At 35.1% G+C, this 22,181-nt stretch overlaps 3 protein-coding genes across 3 annotated transcripts; 2 read left to right on the top strand and 1 right to left on the bottom strand.

Annotated features, from left to right (window-relative positions):
• The first annotated feature begins 4,975 nt into the window (after positions 1-4,975).
• LOC145126251 (Cyclophilin-like peptidyl-prolyl cis-trans isomerase family protein) lies at positions 4,976-6,466 on the top strand. Its single transcript, XM_079061651.1, has 2 exons — positions 4,976-5,716; positions 6,101-6,466. Exons 1-2 carry the CDS (start codon positions 5,029-5,031, stop codon positions 6,307-6,309), a joined length of 897 nt encoding a protein of 298 aa, XP_078917777.1. The 5' UTR covers positions 4,976-5,028; the 3' UTR covers positions 6,310-6,466.
• Positions 6,467-7,126: 660 nt separating this feature from the next.
• LOC145126946 (uncharacterized) lies at positions 7,127-7,567 on the bottom strand. The gene has a single exon (XM_079062210.1). It carries the CDS (start codon positions 7,565-7,567, stop codon positions 7,127-7,129), a length of 441 nt encoding a protein of 146 aa, XP_078918336.1.
• A 2,000-nt stretch (positions 7,568-9,567) lies between these two features.
• Positions 9,568-12,052, top strand: LOC145123452 (uncharacterized). Its single transcript, XM_079058663.1, has 5 exons — positions 9,568-10,100; positions 10,530-11,153; positions 11,285-11,343; positions 11,431-11,502; positions 11,580-12,052. Exons 1-5 carry the CDS (start codon positions 9,768-9,770, stop codon positions 11,932-11,934), a joined length of 1,443 nt encoding a protein of 480 aa, XP_078914789.1. The 5' UTR covers positions 9,568-9,767; the 3' UTR covers positions 11,935-12,052.
• Positions 12,053-22,181: the final 10,129 nt, after the last annotated feature.

Here is a 22,181-nt window from a genome sequence, read left to right as displayed (position 1 = left end):
ATATGGAAATTGCTTTGTAAAAACCTTTCTGAAAGCTATAAAGTTGGATTTCCAAAATAGAGGTTTCCCTTATGTTCAACATATTACAAAAAGACATAAAATACCCGAATATGTTATTAAACGTGGAAATCGTTGGACTGCATTAATAAGTTTAAAACTTAACAAAATACTTAGCGTTTGGCTTGTATTCCCCCTGAAAACATTAAAAACACGGAAAATGTAGGGGTATGAACTCACTGTTTATCGTAGGATCCGAAAGCAAAATTAGTTACGAGTGTTGAGTGTCAACCGATGTTTCGCACGCGAGTGGATCCTATTAACATGTGATAATACATATACGCATTAGAATTAGAGTGTTTCATGACTAAACATGACGGGAAACCACCCTAAAGACTTGGAAATGCTTGTCGGGACCCTATATGATCAAATAAGGGATGTGTACGGCCATTTGAGTGAGTGTGCGGCCAGGGTGTGCGGCCAGGCTGTGTGTACGGTAGCACACAGGAGTGTGCGGCCTTACAGAGGGTGTGTGCGGCCGTACACAGGAGTGTGCGGCCGTACACTCCTCATTTGTGCCCAAAATGTCGATTTTGAGGTGTTTTGAGGTGTTCTAGTGCTAATACCAAGTCCAACTAGCAAATGGGGAGCCAAACTCTTCACTTTGGAGAGCTTTAAGGTGTGTGCGGCCATCTTATGAAGGTGTGCGGCCGTACACCTTCAAAGAATGAAGAACACGAAGAACACTATGAGTTTTAGGCTTAGATTCAAGTGTCTTACCACTACAACAAGCTGAAAGATGAAGTGGTTCACGTTTTTGAGGCCTTTAGAGTGTTCTTGGGTGTAGTTTTTAGAGAGAGAAAGTAGTGAGAGAAATCCAAAGGAAAGGAATGAGTGAAGGGGTCTCCTCCTTTATATATGAGGGGGAGTGCGGCTGGAGGGTGGGTGTGCGGCCGTACACACCTCTCATGAGGGTGTATGGCCCGATTTTGCTTCCAATGATATGTTGACTCATTCCTAATCTCATTCCCAACTGTACTCAAGCTTAGAACACTTAAATGGACCCTTAAATAGCGTAAAATGATGATAAAAATCGAATTTAATATGGATTTAAGGATCAATTGTACGGGATAAAAGTTCCGGATTGTCACATTTGAGATGATGCTTTGGAGAGATGGAGGTTGGGTATGGAGAGAGTTTCCAATAGTTAAGTTGCTTAAATAGGGCTTAAACCCTAAAAATTAGGGTTTCCACCCCGTATAATTATGCCCGGCGTAATCTAGGTGCGCCCAAAATACTGGGTAAAGTCACGCGATTCATTTAATGAAGTACACCATGCGTACTTCCCATGTACGCCCATCGTACTACTAATTCCTCATTCCTATCTAAACTTCAAACGACCATAACTTCTTCGTTCCAACTCCGATTTCGTCGTTCTTTATACCCATAGAAAGGTCTTGAAGCGCTCTACAACCTTATCTTGTTAAATTTGGCTTAACACAAGTCGAACTCAAAACCATAACCCTTGTAAGCAATTTGACACCTATCCTTCCCCAATTCACCCTTGGTTCCCACTCATGATTCAAGGGTTTATATCTCACAACCAAACTTGTCAACCTTCAATAAGGCCTAAAATTTACTTTCTCAAAGCCCCAAAGTTTTCACACAATCGATTTATGGCCCACGAGTCCTGAATTATACAGAATGATCCAAAACAAGGTGTGGCATTATACCCTAAAACAACAACAAAACAAGAACATGTAGATCATATATTTAGCCATCTTCCGGATTATACAATACTCGTTTAACATTCTAACTCAGGAATGTTCAAAGTATGGCTAGTTACAACATGAATACCTAACATATGTGATAAGGACAAATCAACTATTCTAACATATGTGACTCTAATTATGCACAAGATTAAGGCATTCGGTTTGTAGATCACCAGATTTTGGATATACACAATTAATTTTAACGATCTAACGTGCATTTATACTAACATTATTAACAAATTATATCATGTAATTTCATAAAAATTATCTATTAATAACATATTTTCTCACTAGATATACACATCGGTTATATCTGTCTAAGGCAAGACGAACCAGGTGAACAATCCCTTTTTTATGGCAATATATTATAAGGCATCAAATACTCTTCAATCAAAATTGGTTCCGACCTTAAATTGTTTCATGCCATGAATAGAGGAAGGGGACAATGGATAATGGCCGCCCACAATTGTGTGGAGCCATACTAGTTTCAACCCCGTCAACCCCTATTACTTCTCTTGATCAAGTGCTACTGTCTTTCTTCTCATTCCCTGCTTTACGATTGAATGCACACGCCATGCATAGTGTATGTATGTGTTTCTATCAACCTTTCAATCGTTCCAAAAAGGGATTGGGTGACCTTAAATTCTTTTATTTGTATTTGTCACAAAGAGCAAGTTTCCAGCATCGATTTAAGAAGGGGAGTGTGTAAGGGTGTTATGATTTTCTTAGTTGCATCTTGATTCAAGAGGAAAAAAGGGGATACAAGTGGAGACACGATAAAGATAACGAGGTGTTGGGGGAGTTAAGTCAATGTACTTTAGGAAACAATTAGAACCATTGACTTAAAGCTTCGTTCTTCAATTGCTATCTTTTACATAATGAATCGTATAGTTAAGTCACTTATGTTTTTTATTTTGTACACATATGACCATTATAATTAATGGTCATATATGTATAAAGTAAAATACACAAGTGACTAAATGTCTATTAAAAAAACGTAAATGATTAATTATGTACAAAGTTAAACATAAGTGACTAAATATGTATAATTAAATTGTGTTATCCTTTTAAAACATTATTTTCCAATCTATTCACCTACTAGGGTGTAAAACTCGTGTATTTCACGGGTTGATTAAAAAAAAATAAAATATTAAAATATAAATAATAAGTATTTTTTAAAATAAATTTTTGAAATAAGGAATGAAGAAACATATTAATTGCAATTTAGTATAATATTTATTATATTTGATACTTTACATATATAACTATAAGTATTATGTGACTTTTTAATTTAAAAAATTAGAAAAAAATCATAAATTGATATGTGGATATTATTTATTTAAAAATTATCACAAAATGACAAGTATCAAAACTCATTAGATAATGACATTTGGCAAAAAAGTTCTTTATTTATTGAGTAAATTACACGAATGGTCCCTATGGTTTGGGGTAATTTGCGCGTTTGGTCTCTAAGTTATTTTTTAACTCGGAAGGTCCCTAATGTTTGTTTTTGTTATGCACTTGGTCCCTACGGTTTGTTTTTGTTACACATTTGGTCCCTATCTTACGTAAAAAGACTATTATTTAAATATGGAAAAATGGTGGGGTAGATAAGGTAAAGTGAGGAGGGTGGGGTTGGAGGTGTGTTTATTTAAATAAATTAAAAAATGAAGGGCAAAATAGTATTTTTTAGCTAAGACAGGGACCAAGCGCGTAACAAAAACAAACAGTAAGGACCTTCCGAGTTAAAAAAATAAGTTAGAGACCAAACGCGCAAATTACCCTAAACCATAGGGACCATTAGTGTAATTTACTCTTATTTATTATGACGGATTGATAGTTTACGAGCCTAATTTTATATCAAACAAATTAAAAACCATCAAGTATCAATTTAAGACGCACAAACAATGAATCATAAAGTCACTTTACGCTAGGAAACAATTATAACAATCGACTCAAAGCTCAATTCTTCGATTGCTAGCTTTTAGATCCACAAATTAAAAAAAAATAATAATAACATGGTGTCAACTAACAAACATGGTCTAAAAAGCAACAGCATCAATCTTGTATACAAAAGTTAACATTATGTATGAATGAACGTTAACATAATGAATATTACATATAAATCGCAACCATGATTTTGATATAAGCAAAATAGCAAAAATAATTACATAATGAATAAAATATAGTACAAGAATTAAAAATAATATATTTCTAATCTATAGTCTTCCTAGTTGGCTAGTTTACATGTTTAAGTAATAAGATTAAATATAAAAAAATAAAAAAAAAATAATCATAATTTCGGATATCGGATACCTGAAGTATTCAAAAATGTATAAAGTGATTGAACCTGAATCTGAAATTTCGGATATATGAAATTTTGGATAATTTCGGATCGGATATTATAGATATTTTTGAACACCCTTGCCCTCAGTCACCTTAACAACTACCACATCCGTCTCTGTTGTCGTCGTCGCCGCCACCACCACCATCGTATCCTCCACACCTGTCACCACCACCACCACTACTACCATTTTCCTCCACCTCCAACACTTCCACCTGCGCCACCACTACCACTCCCTCCGCCATCTCTGCCACCACCATCGTCGCCGCCATCTCTGCCACCACCACCACTACCCTCACCCCCTAGCACCGTCATTTTTAACTATCATCTAGAAATCAATGTGGTTAATATCTATATGTATATATGGTTTGTTTGTTTAATATCATCTATGACCAATTTGGTTTAAATATCGTTTCTTTTATCCTACAAATTTTTAGAGCAAACATTCTCTATAAATTTGGTTTGCAGACTAGAGTTGTTTATCTCTTAAAAAACAAAGAGCAAGTAAGTCATATGTATTAGCTTTTTAACAGAAAACCCGAACCGTAACCGGACCGGTTGGAACCACTTAGTGGTATTCGGTCGGGTTCCTGGTTCTCAAATCCATCATTTTCAGTTTTTGGTTATTTCGATTTCGGTCCAGTTCAGGTACAAAACACCTTCTTCCTAATAAACCAAATCAAAACCGGTTATTTTGGTTCATGGTGCCCAATTGACTCTTTAATCCGTCTTCGGTTATTTTAGTTCTGATTCCGATTACATCCTAGTAACTAGTAAGTCACGTAAAAATCCATAAAAGTACTTTTGCAAGTGGCCCCACCGGATGACCGTGTATTATCCAGGAACACACAAAATCACACCTACATATCAACTCGTCCTTTCCCCCACCTCCTTCCGTCATGCTCCGTCGTCACCATGGGCTGCTCAACCACAACCACCACTACCTCCGCCACGCTCCCTCCTTATCCTCCTCCTTCCGCCCCTCTCTCCAAACTCCACCTTCACCGCCGCTCTCTTCTCTTCCTCTCCTCCACCACCACCGCTCTCTCCCTCCCCTCCCTCTCCATAGCCTCACCACCACAAAAACAACCTGACACCACCATTACTGACCGCGTCTTCATGGACTTCAGTATCTGCCCTAGCTACTTCCAAACCCGAACCCTAGGATCAGATCTCGCCCTCTGTCCTGATACCGAACCCGTCGGCCGCATAGTCCTCGGCCTCTACGGCAACCTCGTCCCAATCACGGTATCCAATTTCAAATCCATGTGCACCGGCGTCTCTGGGTACTATAAAGGAACGCTAATCCAGAAGATCTTTCCCGGTCGGTTTTTCATGGCGGGACATCAAGGACGAAGGGATAAAGGAGAAGTTAAGCCGCCGGTGGGTTTGGTTAGAAATACAGAGAGTATCGACCCCAAGGCTTTCCAATTAGGGCACACAAAGGGCGGCGTTTTATCACTCTGTTTATCGGAAAACGACGACGACGACGATATTAAACTTGATCCGAATTATCATAATGTCGAGTTCATGATCACAACTGGCCCTGGTCCTTGCCCTGATCTTGATGGTAGAAATATCGTTTTTGGTTCTGTTCTTGAAGGTAACTTTAATTCTCCTAAACATTTGATTAAATTCGTGTTTAAAACCATTGTTTAGGAAAGGAAATGAAACCCATTTCGTTAATTTCAGTATTATGCCATAGATGTTAAGGATTGGAATTGGAACTTTGATTCAGATTTCCTACTACTTTTGCAAAATTTCTTAGTGTAACCATGGAATTCAAATTAGATCCACTAAGCTATATGAGTTATAGAGCTAGACTGATGAATTATTCACTTTGGCTCCATGATTAGGGTTTTGCAATGCGTGAAGTTGTTTTGTTATATAACACAAAAGACATAACTACCCTTCTCATAGTACAATGCTACATAGTACACAAACAAATAAAAGTACGTTGCTATTAATAGTAATATTTTTGTTATAGGTATGGATGTGGTGGCAAGTATATCTTCAATTCCAACATATAAACCAGGGGAAAGAATTCGACAATATAATGATTTGGCAGAGTTTCTAGGAGATGGAAGAGCTAAAAATGCACGTGCTATTTGGGATAGGCCTCAAAAGACTTTGTATATCAGCAATTGTGGTGAACTTAAAGTCACAAAGCCCACTCTTTCCCCATCATTACCTTAATCACTCAATGTCACACTTGTTTTTTTTCATATCCGGGATAATTAATTGTTGAAAGTATCATGTTTCTCAAATGTAAATGAGATATGTACCTAATGTGGTGTAAATTTACATAAAATTTAACATTTTTATGTTATGTAATTTATCAACTTTAAGGATCTATACTTTTTTATATCTTGAATTTGGGGGTTAGGATTTAGCTTATTGTGTCTTGTAGCATACTATTCTCATTCAATTTTATTAGACAAAATTACACAAATGGTCCTTGTGCTTGGTAGATAATACCATTGCAAGTCCTTTTGAGGAGTTTTTAACATAGTTGGTCCTTTTCAGGCTTAAAACACGGACGATGGGTCATCACTTGTGGTTGGCATAAAATGATGACCCATCGTGTACGTTTTAAACGTAAAAAGGACCAATGATGATAAACTTTCCTAAAAAGTACTTGAAGTGGCATTTTCTACCAATCACAATGACCATTTTGTGTAATTTTATCTTTTTATTACAAAATTGTACTTGGATAGATTTTTGGAAGTACAATGTTTTATTTAGATGAAATAAAAGTAGGATGCTATAATAAATAAAGTGGCAAAAGGAAGTTGTTAATTTTTTGCATTTAACCTCTTGTAAAATAGCATGGCCCATACACATATGTCCCATCATTGGGGATTGGGTTTTGATACATCATTTATAATACAATTATATGAGTACAAATATGCATTAGAGAGGAATGACAATTAATCAATAACTAATAGAAATTTCTCATACTTTAGTATTTTACAAGGAAAACAAAATCAAACAATAAAAAAAGTAAAAAACACTAACTAGCCATGGAACCCGAATGAGGAGCAAATCTCGTGGAGAAACTACGAGGCAACGAACAATCATCGTCACTTTCATCACCAACACCATCATTAAAATTAAGTGCATAACTCTCAGGATCATATTGAAATGGAGAAGAATTCCCTTTTTTCGGTTTCTTACTAAACTTTCTAATGAAGTTCTTCCATTTAGGCCCCGCAATCACCTCTGAAAATTCTCTAAATCTCTTGAATCGATTCATCAACCAACTGTTTTTGTCTCCAATGTCTCTTTCTCCCAATCTGCGGTGGATGAACACCGCTGTTTCTCCATCATGGTGGTGGTAATTGAAGTAAGAGAAAAGGCGGAAACAACCGCAATTGTTGCCGGAAACAGCCTCTTCGTTGTCGGAGTTGTAGTAGTCATCGGAGATGTGATTGCTTTGTTGTTCGTGTTCCATGATTATTGATGGTGGTTTTGCATTGGTTTTGGTGTGTGTTTTTTTGTTTTGTGTGTGTTTTATAGGGTGTGTGAGTGTGTGTGTTTTTTTTGGACGGCTGAAGAATCAAACAACAAAGATTTTGAAAATTTAGTGGGAAACAACTAACAACTAAGAAAGGGAGGAGCCGGCAAAATGGCAACTCATAAGAGGGCGTTATTGTCTTTTTATTATCTTCATCACAAGACTTCAAAATTTGACATAGATAAATTTAGCTTTAATTATATGTATTTTTGTCAAAAAAATAGCCGAAAATTTAAGAAACGATCTAGTTAACCATTGAAATCAAAAGTGACATTTATTTGTTTTTTGTTTGTTTTTTTTTTATTTTGAATGGCATGTGACATTTAATGGGTTGCGATTCGGGTTGTGATTATCTTATGGACTGATTTCGTCGGAGTCGAGCCCATGAGCCTATAGTCTTTATAGTTTAAAAAAAATCATCCTCAATTTTACGTAAATGTGATTAAACAAGTGTTTAATGTTTAACTGTAAGCATTAGACACATGTACAATCTCACTTGAAGAGAGAAAATCATAGAACGGACAGAGGAAGTCGTTGATGGCCAGATGTAGGCTCGGCCCAGACGGTGGTGGGCGGTTGCCCAGTGCTCATGTCTCTAAGTGACCCAAAATTTCTAGATTATATGGTATATATAAAAAGAAAAAAAAATTAACTTATATAAAAATGCAAAGAGAAATATTTTCTTTAAATTAGTTGTTTTTGTAATGTTGTGATTTGTGACCATATTTGTGTTTTTTAATATTAATAGTGAATTTTATAACGCTATGTCTATTTTCAATTGAAATTTTATTATATTTATGGTTTTAAAGGGCCATTTTTTATTTTCTTTTTGGACCCACTCTATCTTTGGACATGCGGTAGCCAAATGCTAATTGCAATTTCATCAAACCAAAATGATAAAATTTCATTTTTTTTATATTTTATATGAAATCGTAGGTCTAAACCACAAAATCGTAGTCCAAATGTCGAAGTCGCAAACCATGAAGGTCCTCATGCGATTTTGAAGACCACATGAGTCACTTCTTAACTTTTTTGTTATTCTTTGGAAAAAGTTTAAAAGATCAGACTAAATTTGTTTGTTTGTTTGTTTTTCTGTTAAAAATACTCAATTTTTTAATAGCATGTCAAATCAAATCAAAATTGAAATCCGTAAGATTCAAAGGCCATTTTTTATGGTGATTTATAACTACATAATCAAACATGAGTGATGAGTTTAATATAAAAATTTACATAATTCTTATTTCGCATATACATGTAAAAACCAAAATACATACAAAAAAATGCCATTGAACTTCGAAAAGGAGCTTGATTTAAACTTATAATAGTAGTTAAAAACTTAAAACCTCTATAATACCATTATCGCATTTTGGGTTATGATGATATATGACATGATTGATTTCACATTACAATTAGTAAAACATTATAATATTCACCATTATTAATTAGTAAAGGTAAAATTCTCGGCCATATGCAACCATTATCGTTTTCTAGTTATACTTTTACATCAATTATCTTAATAAATAAATAAATAAAACTACATTTTATATTTTATATTATGGCACGAATTACTATTTATAAGCATTTCAATCAAGTTTTAAGAAGTGCATTTTAGCAGGAAAAAAACCTAAAAAAAGACACTCATGAGTCATGACTCATACATACATATATATTTTCTAGTTATTAGTGTTATTCAATATATTAAAAATTAAAAATATAGAAATAGAAACATGGATAATGTATTTATTCATTTCCGTGATTTAAATTCAAAATTGATCTGAATAAAATTCAAATGGCAATGGCCCAAAATCGTAAAAACTGTATACAACGGAAAAGTTCAACAGTTACTAAATTGGGCCAATTCTAAAACCCACGACGTCGTTTTCATTCCCACATTACCGTTTTGAACCTTTAAACCCCCTCAACGGCTAGTTCCCATGGTGACCGTTCAAGAAACACCGAAAAAGCTTAACATCATTTGACAAAAACCACATTCTTTCATCATCATCAATCATCAATCATCAACTACCAAACGCCTCTTCCATTTTTATTCATATACATATCAGATTCCAACAACAAGCTTCAATCACTCCCAAATTCTTCAAAAAAGGAAAAAAAGATCGATCGCAAGAAAAAAAAAATGGTGTACACATACAAACCCACGTACTACTCTTCTGTTCAAGATTCAATCGCTTCTATTTGCAAGAACATCCTCCCTTTCTCCTTCAAGAAACGAAGGTTACCCGCCATTGCTGCTGCTGAACAGAGACTATGGAAGCAACAATCTGATAACTTAAAATGGCAGCAGGAATCTTTCCATCAGATCTTGAATTTGATGGGTTTGTTTAACGAAGGTATTTTGGCTGAGGCTGAGGTTTCTGCTTTTAGGGCTCATCTTCTTGAGACTCTTATTTCTTCACCTTTTGATCACGAACAGCCTGTGATTCTCAGAGATAAACTGATCTTCTTACAGGTTAGAACTTAAACTTCTCTTAGTTTTTAGATATTTTATTTCCGACAAGTTTAAGTTGCATAATTTTGTGGGAAATTGTAGTTATTTTGGTTAAAAAGTATGATTTCTTTCTCATGTTAGGTGAATTTGTGTATTCTTATTGGATGATTGTAATTGTGTTAAGAATTGAACAAGTTATGATCTGGGTTTTGAAAAAAATCGATCTCTGTTTCAATTTTTGGATAACTGTATTAATTTCAAGATTTACACAAACTCTGATTTGGGTTTTTCTGGATCTCAAAAAGATGATATTTTTTTTTTCATTTTTAGTTAAATTATCATCTCCTTGATGGATAATTGTGTATCACTTTCAAGACTCGAACAAACTGCAATTTGGGTTTTTTCTGGGTGACAAAAAAGTTGATTTTTTTTTCTTCATTTTGGTTACAGGAGTTGTTATATGCAAATTGTATATCAGAAGAGGAGTATCATACATCAAAAACTCCATTGATGCAAAGACTTTCAGCTCAAGGAGCCAAAATCAACCCAAAAGACATAGTCATTGCTGGATCACAACAAAGAAACCCAAACGACGAATGGTCTGTAATTGACTTACAAGACTCTGGCTCCAAAAACAAGTCAAAGCCCCAAAAGTCAACAATCAAACAAGTCAAAGGAGCCGCATCAATTCTTGGTCTTTCATCATCATCATCATCAAACATGAATGGGAAAGATAAGACTGTTACTTTTGACACGGGTACTCAAAATCTTGGAGTATCTCAAGAAAACCCATTTTGGAATTGTGAAATGAAAGAAAAAGATGAAGAAAAACCGACAATTTTGATGTCGGAGAGTGTGGTGATTGAGGATTCGTCATCAAAGAAGGGGAAAAGGAGGGGTTTTAATGGTTTTATGAAATGGAAGAAGAGTGATGATTTGGAGAAAGATACGATTCCTTTATCACTAAATGATTCGATCAATGAAAATTGTTTAGGAGTTGGAGAAGGACAAGATACCAAAATCAAGAGAAAACTACATACGGATGGCTCATCGGCTGATTTCTTTGTTGATAAGGTAATTTAATAGAACAATTTGGTTTAATTTTTTTTAGTAAAGTGATCGAGTAGAAAAAATAAAAGATGTTATTATACACAAATAATTGAAATTACATTTCTATTCTTGTGCTTATGCGATCATTTCCTCAGGTTCTAGGAGATAAAATCAAGGAGGAGCTACTAAAAATCAAAGCAGAGCTTCAATTATCGTAAGAAATATAAATTTTGAGATATAGTATTATTTTTTTTTTGTAAAATCCATGAAAATAAATAAATCAATGATCCGAAAATTTCAGTGATGATAAAATTGAAGTGATTTCGACTAGGCTTCCCATCGACAAAGCTGACTTGAAAAAGTTTTTCTCCAAGTAAGCAAAAAAATCAAACTTCTTGAAAAATTTAGTTATCTTTCACCAATTTTTGATAATTTTCATGGGAATTTTAGGAAATGGTGTGATCAATATGGAGAAATTGTGTTGGAAGTGGTGAGAAGAGAGTTTAAGGATCATGTTCAAGAGATCAAGAACACGTGTTCTGCTATGAAGAAAGAAGAACAGAAGAGTTTGGAGATGAAGAACACATGTTTTGCAATGAAGAAAGAAGAACGGAAGAGTTTGGAGACAAAATGGACAACTTTTGATGATGAAGATGATGAAAATTGTCACCCGAATCTTTTTGGGGATACGGGTCGAGTTTCATCGGGTTTTGGATCCCAGAAAGATGATCGAAGTGTTCGAGTTTCTAAAAATAGAAATAGTACAGATAGGTTGTTCAAGAACAACCCTTTCTTTGATTACTAGGTCAAGATCTAAATTTGGCTTGTGGTATATGATTATTATGAATGTTTCTATGTTTTTTTGTTGATGCTTACAGGTTTATGTGAGTTATGAGGATTAATTTTATTTGTGTATTGTTGAATTGATCTTTTGGAAATAAACTTGAAAGTTTATGGAAGACAAGCTTTCCACTTTTGTAATTTTCCGTTTTCTGTTTATTTTTTTATTGATGGAATAGTGGTATAAATGCATTTAATTAATTATGATTAATAATGATTAATAATCATCAGTAGCTAATTAAAAATAATTAATCAAATGAAAACTAAAGATTTTTTATGTGAGGGGCCAAAAAGGTGCATTCCTGAAACTTTTTTTTTTGAAAAGTATAGTTATAGAGGAAGGGCTAAACTGTCATTATGGCAAAGTCAATGGACAATTGTGTAAATTCGGACATAAAGGCATATTATCACGGGAATTTGGATTTTGCTTTCATGAGTTCAAAGGTTCACCATATTCTTGTTTAAATTAGGGATGAGCATTGGCGGGTTGGGTCGGTTTTGACCTACAACCAAACCCAAAACCGAATTATCGGTTTTAAGAAAATTAGAACCCAGCCCAAAACCGATGGGTTTGGTTTCTCGGTTTTTGGTTTTACTGGGTTCGGTTGTGGGTTTGATCGGTTTTGAAACCAGATAGCCTAAACCTTAGTTTTAAAATATTAACTATGACTAATCTAAATCCCAAGATTTGATTATATAGAGGGAAATATGTGTTTGATTTTGATCTTAGCTCGACGTAGGATGGATCTCAATTGAATTTTAAAAGAGATGAAGTTGGCTCTCTGTTATAATAGAGAATTGTGGCTTGGTTTTAGCTTCAACGTCGAGTGTCGATGTGGGATGAGTTCTATATGCACGAAAAATAAAACCAACACCAATGATCGATCACGACCTTAGGTGTAAAGGTTGAACACCTTAACCAGCGAATCAAGCTTCATTATTTGCTACAACTCACGTAATTCATCAATATATACACAAAATATTCACAGAATAAATATATTATATATAAATCGGTTCGGTTCGATTTTTATCGGTTTCTAGGTTTTATAAAACTGAAACCGAACCCCCTATTTTGGTTTTTAAAAAACTAAACCTAAACCGTCGGTTTCTCTTTTGGTTTCAGTTTTGTCGGTTTTTCGGTTTTCGGGTTCGGTTTTACTCACTCCTAGTTTAAATCATAAAGCCCAAGTATTTTTTAATCACGTTTGTGGGTGCGGTCGCCAAAAGAAAAAAAATAAGAACGAGAGAGACATAGAGGGAAGCTTGGTCGACAATTGAAAAGGGGAGAGGAAGAGAAAGAGGTTGTCGATTAAGGGGAAAGAGAGGACTAAGGTGTGGCTAATCGAATCAACCAAGTAAGCATCTTAAACACTTCTTTGTTTCTCTGTCTTGGCTCGATTTCACACCACCACCATCAGCTGCCATGACCGTCGACCATCAGCCACCTCGTTAGGGTGGTTGTGGGTGGTGTTCATCGTCAAGTCCCTTGGTCTTTGTTAGAGAAAAACCAAACCCTAATTGGTGGTTGTTTCTAATAGCAATGTAATTTGTTTTTCTCCTTAAATCAATGTACTTTGGGGTATGGGATTGGAGTTCTTATTGGTTTTTTGATTAATTGGGTTATTGCTATTGTGAAGGACTTAATCTCTAGATTTTAGGGTTTGTGGTTGGTGACTTATTGGGTTAAGATGCCAAAATAACCCAATAAGTCAAAGCTAGGAAATGTTGTACAATGTCTATTCCGCCCCAGTTTGTAAACATTCTAGAAAAATCACCGAAAGTTGGAATTAAGATCCGCAAACTCTCAAAGTTCTGAAATTGAGTCTACTTTTTCTCTGATTTTTGACCTGACCTTATGTTGGTCCGAACTAAGGTTAAGGTGGTCATTTTCTAGACAGGTCCGAAATGAGTTGCAATGATATGAAGTTTTGTAAAATTCATTATAAATTGTAGAAAAATCGTATGAACATGTGTAAGTTATCCCTGAAAAGGTGTTGACATGAACTTCATGAAAATAGATTTGTAATCTAGTTTGGATGTGTTTACGGTGGGAGGGGGGATAGGTCTTGAACAGACTACAGTTTTAATGTAAAAAGTTGAAAATAAACTTAGGGATGTTTTAGTGAATTCAAGGACCAATGAGTGTGTGTTAACACTATAAAACATTAATATTAGGAAGAAGGAAGTACCTTGATTCCGAGAGCTTTGGTCCTTATTCGGGAGTGATTCACATAGATTTGAGGTAAGTTCCTCACTACATGACATTGATGTTTTATATGCTTGCTTTAGATCGTGTGAGAATTAGGACACATATAATTAGCATTAGATGTTATTATTTGTATTGTTTGTATATGATGTGTTTGGTCTGAAAGGCCGAGCTGCCTGAACGGAGGGCATCGTGCCGAGTTAGTTTGGCCGAAGGCCATTGTGTCGAGTTAAGGGGACCGAAGGCGGAGACGCCAAGTCCATGGACCGAAGGCGGTAATGTCGAGTCTTTATCAGATGCATGTTTTTGATGTGTTCTGAAAATTGCATGTATTGTATGGATGTGTGTGTTTATTTGATACATATGTTATATTATTGATTGATGACATGATAGATGTACTTGTGTAGTAGGAGCATGATATGTTACATTGATGTGATGTTGTGTTGGGATTCACTTAGCTTCGTGCTTACCCTTTCCCATTTAAATTATTATTTCAGGAGTTGCATGTACTAGTAAAGGGAAGGAAAAAGACAAACTATACACGGGGAACAATCTGGAGATTGAATTCTTGTCACGAACATTTATTATTTGTTTTTCTAGTTTCGTTGTTCGTTTTAGTTTGCAACTAAATTGTTTAAAATTATCTGAATTCAAACAACTAGAACTAACAAGATTATTTCGAATCTTAGGAACAAACAAAACATCAAAAAGTCTAATAGTCTTTCCAAAAGTAAATTCAAGAATTAAAACACCGACACCACAAATAGGTATAAAAGAATCGTCTCCCATTCGCAACACCGATCCATCTTCAAGCGGTGTTAATGTTTCAAACAACCGTTTATCCTTGCATACATGGTTCGTTTCCCCAGAGTCGATCTACCAAGCAACATCATCATCCCGTACATAGAACGATTCAGAAATAAGTGAAACATAATAAACATAATTCTCATTAGGATTATCAAATGTAGTTAAAAACTGACCACTTTAACTTGGCCCGAAGACCCGTTCACACTTCCATTGGCTCCACTGTTTCCAACACCATTATTGTTATTATTGTTGCCTAAGTTCACACGACAATCACGTTTGCAATGCCCCACCCTGTTACACCTCCAAAGAACCAATTCCTATTTCTTTTTGTTGGAGTTATTTGGGACATGTTCCTGATTGCGTTTGCCATGTCCTTTATGGTTCGGGTTCCTGGCTTTATTTTCAACCACATAAACAGAGGGTTGTACATATTCAACTTTCCCTTTGGTTTTATCAGATTTGTCAATTTCCTTCGTACGAAGAGATTCTTCAATACAAATATGACTAGCAAGTTGAACCAATGACAATTCCTCTTTTTGATGTTTTAGGTTATGTTTGAAATCCCTCCATGATGGTGGAAGTTTGTCAATTACACTTGACACATCAATGGATTCATCCATATTCATATTGTGCAGTTTAAATTGACCATAAATACCAAGAAGTTCATTGTATTGTTCAGTGAGAGACCTTGAATCGACCATCTTAAAGTTATTAAAGTCACTAACCATAAACTTGTTGCTAGAAGCGTCCTCAAGGATGTATTTCAATTTAAGGGTATCCCACAAATCCTTAGTAGTTAAAGCATCACCATTGATATCAAATAGAGCATTAAACATACCGTTCAAGATGTGACATTTGCAGATGTAGTCGTTGTTGTCCCAATTTTGCCTCTTCCTGGTCTCTTCAAGTGTCTCATCAACACCTTCCTCTTCCTCCGGATCAGGTAGTCTTTGGAGTAGTTAGCACATATGCTGCTTTCAGAGTGGTCAGCATGAAGTGCATCTTCTTCTTCCAATGCTTTCAGAGTGGTCAGCATGAAGTGCACATATGACGACTGACTAATTGAACAAATCAAATCAGTCCAGGCCCGACCGAGCACTTACGTTTGTCATCACCAAATCATCGAGGGGCCCACAGATATCGCTTTTATCCTTCCAAGGGTAAAAGGAATGGATAAACTTCGACCCAAATGTTCTCTTGTACTTACTCATAAAATTACACACAACGATATGTTTTATAACAACTAAGTTACTAGTTGCGTTTTCATATGTCAATGTGCAACCGATGCACAACTACAACTCACACGTCTCCGTTTGAAGAATATAAGATATTATCGTCTCATGATCACTCGTGATAAAATCCATGAAGTGATTCAAATGAGTGTGGGTTTAATCCAATACTCGAATATCATTCTAGGAGCACTCATGAATGTTGCAGCAACTTTTGCTATGTCTAAACACTTTAGACATCTACAAACCCAATTCATGATAGTCTTGATTCATACCTACTTCCAACGTATGATTGACTGTGGAGAGTTTGAATAACCTAGTTATTCGGGAAGTCAAAACATGCAAAGTGAAACACAATAATAATACTAATCCTATATGGCCCCAAGCACCTTTGAGAGTAAATAAAACACCTTTTATTTAAACACCATATTGATTACTCACTATTCATTTTATAATGTTTCAAATAATCAACTTTATACTTAAATCAAAACAATAGTCATGCCATGCTCCAAGCATGCACACTATGTTTTTCCAAACAGTAGTTGTGCCATACTCCAAATATGCACACTATGTTTGTCTATGATCCTTACTCTGTGAAATAGACCAATTGAACATGATTCCAATGATGCTAATTTCACAATCCCAAATCCTTACCGCAAATGTAAGAATAGCAAATTCTTGCCATTTACCGAAATCTGTTAGATTCTAAACTTATATGCGTTGATCCTCTTGTAATGACTATGCACAAAAGTCACAAAGACTTGGCAACAGACATTACAAAGTATTCCAATGGAGAGAAATTCCATGGAAACGAAGTCTCAAATTCAAAGTACATTCCTTTGAACATCCTTCTTGCATTAAGTTTTATAATCTTACACAGATTTAATAACTTCCACCTATGGAAAAATTTCCATATTCCTATTTTAACTATCAGTTCTGAACAAGAGTTGCCTATTTTCAGAATATGTCAATATGGTCCTTCCAAAATTAACACTATACTTCCAATTGTCTAGGAGCAACCAATCTTTGGTAAACCTCAGATTATCCTCGACAATTGCTTAATCATTTTAGTCATATCCAGTTCTAGTACTTTTTCCCCCTTAATGCCCTTGGCATTTGGAAAAATTTAGAACATATGAATATTATAGCACATGTAATCAATCCTATATCTAAAGCATATGGGACACGATTCATGATGTCTCACATAAAGATATGATACTAGACCAGTCTTTTGATATAACATTTCTATTTCTATTTGCCATGTTCTCATAATTCAGATTATGAAAAGGGATGTCGTAATCATAATCGAATTTTAGAACGCAAATAATGTAATTATGACTAAATTTGATTAAAAACTCACAATCTAAGCTTTTAGAATTCGAATGAAGTATAATTTCCTCCCCCTTAATTATAGCAAAACAACTTTTCAACCCCTGCAGCTTTGCAAATTGAAACTTTTTTTTCTATAATTAACATTGCTAACCTGCAAAACTTAACATAAAAATCATGCTCCCACTAACATGATAATTATTAGCATACACTTATTCTCCCACTAGATTTGACATGTATCCAGAAATCAGCTGGACTTCTAGAAATCAATACTTTATTGACTTTCTTACCAAAGTTCAGATTTCTGATACGAGATGCTTTGATAAAACTTTATCAAAATTATACACCTTTTCTTAGATAGCTCTCATGTGTGTCTAAACAATTTTTAGAAATATGAAAAGGGATGTCGTAATCATAGTCTCAATTGTTTAGACCTTTTCCATTTCTCACAAGTCTATGTTAGTGTGCCGGTTAACCACACACGCTCCACTAACAACTTTGAGAATGCAAATATCACAACTGCTATCTACTTAAAATCTACTTGGTGAAAGCGTTTCCTCACCATCATTTTCATGAATTGGAGAGAAACCTTATGACACTTAGATTTTATGGTGTATGTGTTCCTATCCATGTGGATTTGTCAAAACCATAATCACAAGAAAAGGTTAGTGACAAATCCAAACTCATATGGACTGAACTTCTTGCCACTTGGCAGCACAAGGACCTACCATTGCTTCCAGGTTGTTATGCAAACAATTGAGAACTCATATAACTCACATGCATAGTCAATTTTAACTGGAATGGGCACAGAAACAAGAATATGTCGATAGGTTACAAATCTCAAATCGTGTGCTAGTGATAAACAACAGGTTTTATCCATGATTAGTTCTTGAAACTTTTTCAAGATCTTTAAGACTCCCACTGACCTCTTGACATATAAGATTCTCTTGTCAAGAACCATTTCTTGACAAAACGAATATTCAAGAGTTAGTACAGATAATTATCAATATAAACACTTCACACATTTGGTCTTGGTTGGTCTTTGTTTTATCCAAAACATCACAACTTACCAATTTCAAATGTACAAGAGTAAGAGAACATTTAACTCTACATTTGACAAGTGTTATAAACCTTCTAAGGATTATGTCACTCAAGTTACAATCTTGGAGTATGACTCTAAGACTTGTTTTTGGAACGAAGTATGATTCATCCTTTTTTTTATTTTAACCATTTCAACAATTCACGATTCCTCTTCTTAGTCAAACAAATGCACTAAGATGTCCTTAGAGGAACAATTGTGATATGGTTTCATAATCACTAAGGTAATCATAAAACAAGATACTCAAGTACTCTCCCATCTTTTCAGATTGGAGAAACTTTAACATTTCTGCCTAATTTGATTCTTCTTATTTGTTCTGCCTTACATTGAAACTTTTCCAATGTTTCAGAATTACACTTAAACTTGTAAGCACAACCATATTTACTAAACTTTAGTAAATCATGACGAATAGTCTTATCGTTCTCTGTGGTGGACCTGACCAACGCACACTCAAGTGTACCCGATCCCCTAATCCTTCACTTGACTCGCATATACATGTGATCAAGGAATTTGTCTTAATTTCCCAAAGATGAAAATTCTCATTCATCATACAATACAAGTTGCATGATTCCAAGTTTCTATCCAACCGAAACTTGGGTGATGAGAATCTTTCCTTATTTGGTAAATTATGACACTACCACAAACGAAAAAATCAAATCCATTTTCCAATATTGCTATCAATGGAATCATATAAACAACAATTTTTCACAAATGCCATTGTAAGGATATTTAAAATAGATAAAATTAAAACTTTTTCTTTTATTTTAAAACGTGCGGAAAAACTTATCCTTACAATGCAAATGCATACGGAAACAATGTTATTATTTATTCCTAGGAAATCTATCACAACTCTAAAGCAACAGCTCAAAATTCTGATCACCGAACCATGTAATCGAAATCCATCTTCGCGATCAGAATCAGCATATTCTTCCTTTATGCTTCCTCTCTTTTCTTTGATTCTTAAAACATCAAAATGCAACCTAGTCACATCATGTAATAAGAATCTCAAAATAGGAACTTAATAGAGTTAGATAGTGGACTTTACCCGAAGTAGAGTCAAACTTTTTGACTTTACCATCCTTATTATCTTTCAGGTAAATAGGGCAGCTTCACAACCAATGCCCCTTCCTTTGGCAATAGAAACATATGGACTCTTTGGGAATGGTACACGGGACTATCTCAGACTTAACCTTTCTCTTTACCATTTGGTCAACCGAGTTGACTATGGTCGATCCATTTCCATTGGGAAGAGAAAGCTTTTCTGGATTTCCAATGTTGCCATTGTCAATCTCCATGAAAGTTTTGGAAAGTAGATATTCCAATCAAATTTGCTTTACCAGTGCTCCAAATCATTGCTGATTCAGCAGCATCAAGCAAATAGGTAAGACCATTAAGGGTTATGTCATGGTCTGTCATATAGTAGTCCTAAAGGAACTCACTATGTGACTTAGAAAGTGACTGAAGAACCTAGTCAACAACCGACTTCCTCAAGACTTTGACACCCAACTCTCCCGGCCTGTCTATATATGACTTCATCTCCAAGATGTGAGCACACACAGACTTTGCTTGCCAATAGGGCTTGAGTGACCTTGAACTTGTGGGTTAGGGAGAATAATTGGAGAAGGTGGAGGAAGTGAAGTATGATTTCCATGATCCAACCACGGGACATCATCTTCATTAGGAAAGCTTGTTCCAAGAAATTTGGGAAGATCATAGTTGTCTTAACTAGACATCTATGCGAGAGAAATTCAAGTTTAGTTGATTTAAGTCCTTAATATAACACTCAATATGAAATAATAATACTAGGACCCAACACAATATTTTATAACTTGGAAGAGGGATGCCGTAATCCAAGCTATAAAATATTTGAAGGTAGGCAAATGACGATTCACCAATTTCCACCACGAAAAACGAAAAAGAATTTTAGGTCTTAAGTGAATTGAAACTCCTAGATCCTTTGAGAATCATTGAACTTTTCAATGGCATGTTTAAATCTCGATTGTGCCCTCTCAAGTTTGTGACTGGGATGCCGAGGATCAAAACAAGGTGTGAATAACCATGCAAATTGACTTGGTACCCTTAATATATATCACCTAATCGATGTGTCGGTTACCCACACGCGCTCCACCGATCTATGATAAACATTAAGTCACCCTTTGCCACTCTTACTAGTCCATGTTAGTGTGCCGGTTACCCACACACGCTCCACCAACGACTTGGTAAGGTACAAAGTGTAATTTCATGGGTTAGCACCAAATTCACATTTTTCTAAGTAACTAATATTGGGAATTTATAAGTGTTTAGTTACTTAGTATTTATCATTACACTTTTAATGAAGGGAGAATTAATGTCCTGTCAAACTCGTTCGGCTAACGACCTTCCACCAGTCAAGGAAGTGGTGGGTGAGAGTGGACACCCATTAAACTGCCATTTTATAGACAGTAACCTTATACCCCCATTATAGACCGGCTTCGTGAATAAGGCCTACTAACGGTAAGACTGACATACTCTTATACATATATAAAAATATTAAACCTATAATATTATAATAGTATAAGGGTTGAATTTTAACTTTTAAAATTCTAAGGGTTTAACTTGGAATTAAAGTATTCATGGGGGGAAACTTTACAAATTTCAAAACTTGAGGGCAAGTTTTGAACCATTCAAAAACTTTTGGTTTCCATAACTTATGAGTTTAAAGTAGTTTTAATGAAAAAACTCTTCAAGTTCCATAACTTGAGGACAAGCTATGGAAGACTTTAAAACATTTAAAAATGAGACTCTTCATTTTCATAACTTATGGAAATCTTATGAGTTTTAAAAATCATAAATGTGACCTTTCATATAACTTGAGGACAAGTTACAAAAACACATTTTATGAACTTTTAGATCAATTTGGATTGAAAACACATCATCACATAATTTTTCTATTAATCTAAACTAACTCATAAGAACAAGATAATTCAAATCAAACAATTTTCATGTAATTAGCCTAACCATTAAACTAATACAAAACATGAATCTATTGACAATTATCTTTTGAATTGGGTTAGCATGAACACTACCACATAAAAAACAGGTTTATAAGTTCAAAAACAGCTTAGGGTAATGTTCCTAGTCTAATTCCAGCCAAAAAACTCGAATATATGCTGTTAGGGGCTCCAACTCGCCGAGTGCAGGAACAAACTCGACGAGTTGGATGAGTTTGTACATGGACCCATCGAGTCCCTTAATGGACTCGTCGAGTCCCCTGTCCAGACAGCAAAAAACTCGATTTTTTTTAGCTTTTTCGGCAAATTGCATCAATTATAATTGAAAACAAGCATTGCCTCTGATACCACTGATGGGTTTTAGTATACTACAACATCCTATGGTGCACATACAACCCTAAATACATTGGATCTATGTTTTCACTAATTATACATGCAAATGGTTTCCAAGGCATTAAACCTATAACTAGCATGCAATTTGTCATAAACAATACAAGATGCTAGTTAGAGTAACATACCTTTGATGTGGCTTGAAGTCTTGATGTATTTGAT

The sequence above is a fragment of the Lactuca virosa genome, chromosome 7 (assembly GCF_052849685.1).
Source record: "Lactuca virosa cultivar CGN04683 chromosome 7, Lactuca_virosa_CGN04683_v6, whole genome shotgun sequence".
NCBI classification, from domain to species: domain Eukaryota; kingdom Viridiplantae; phylum Streptophyta; class Magnoliopsida; order Asterales; family Asteraceae; genus Lactuca; species Lactuca virosa.
The sequence above is the reverse complement of the archived record's forward strand: the minus strand, read 5'-3'. Positions and strand labels throughout refer to the sequence as shown.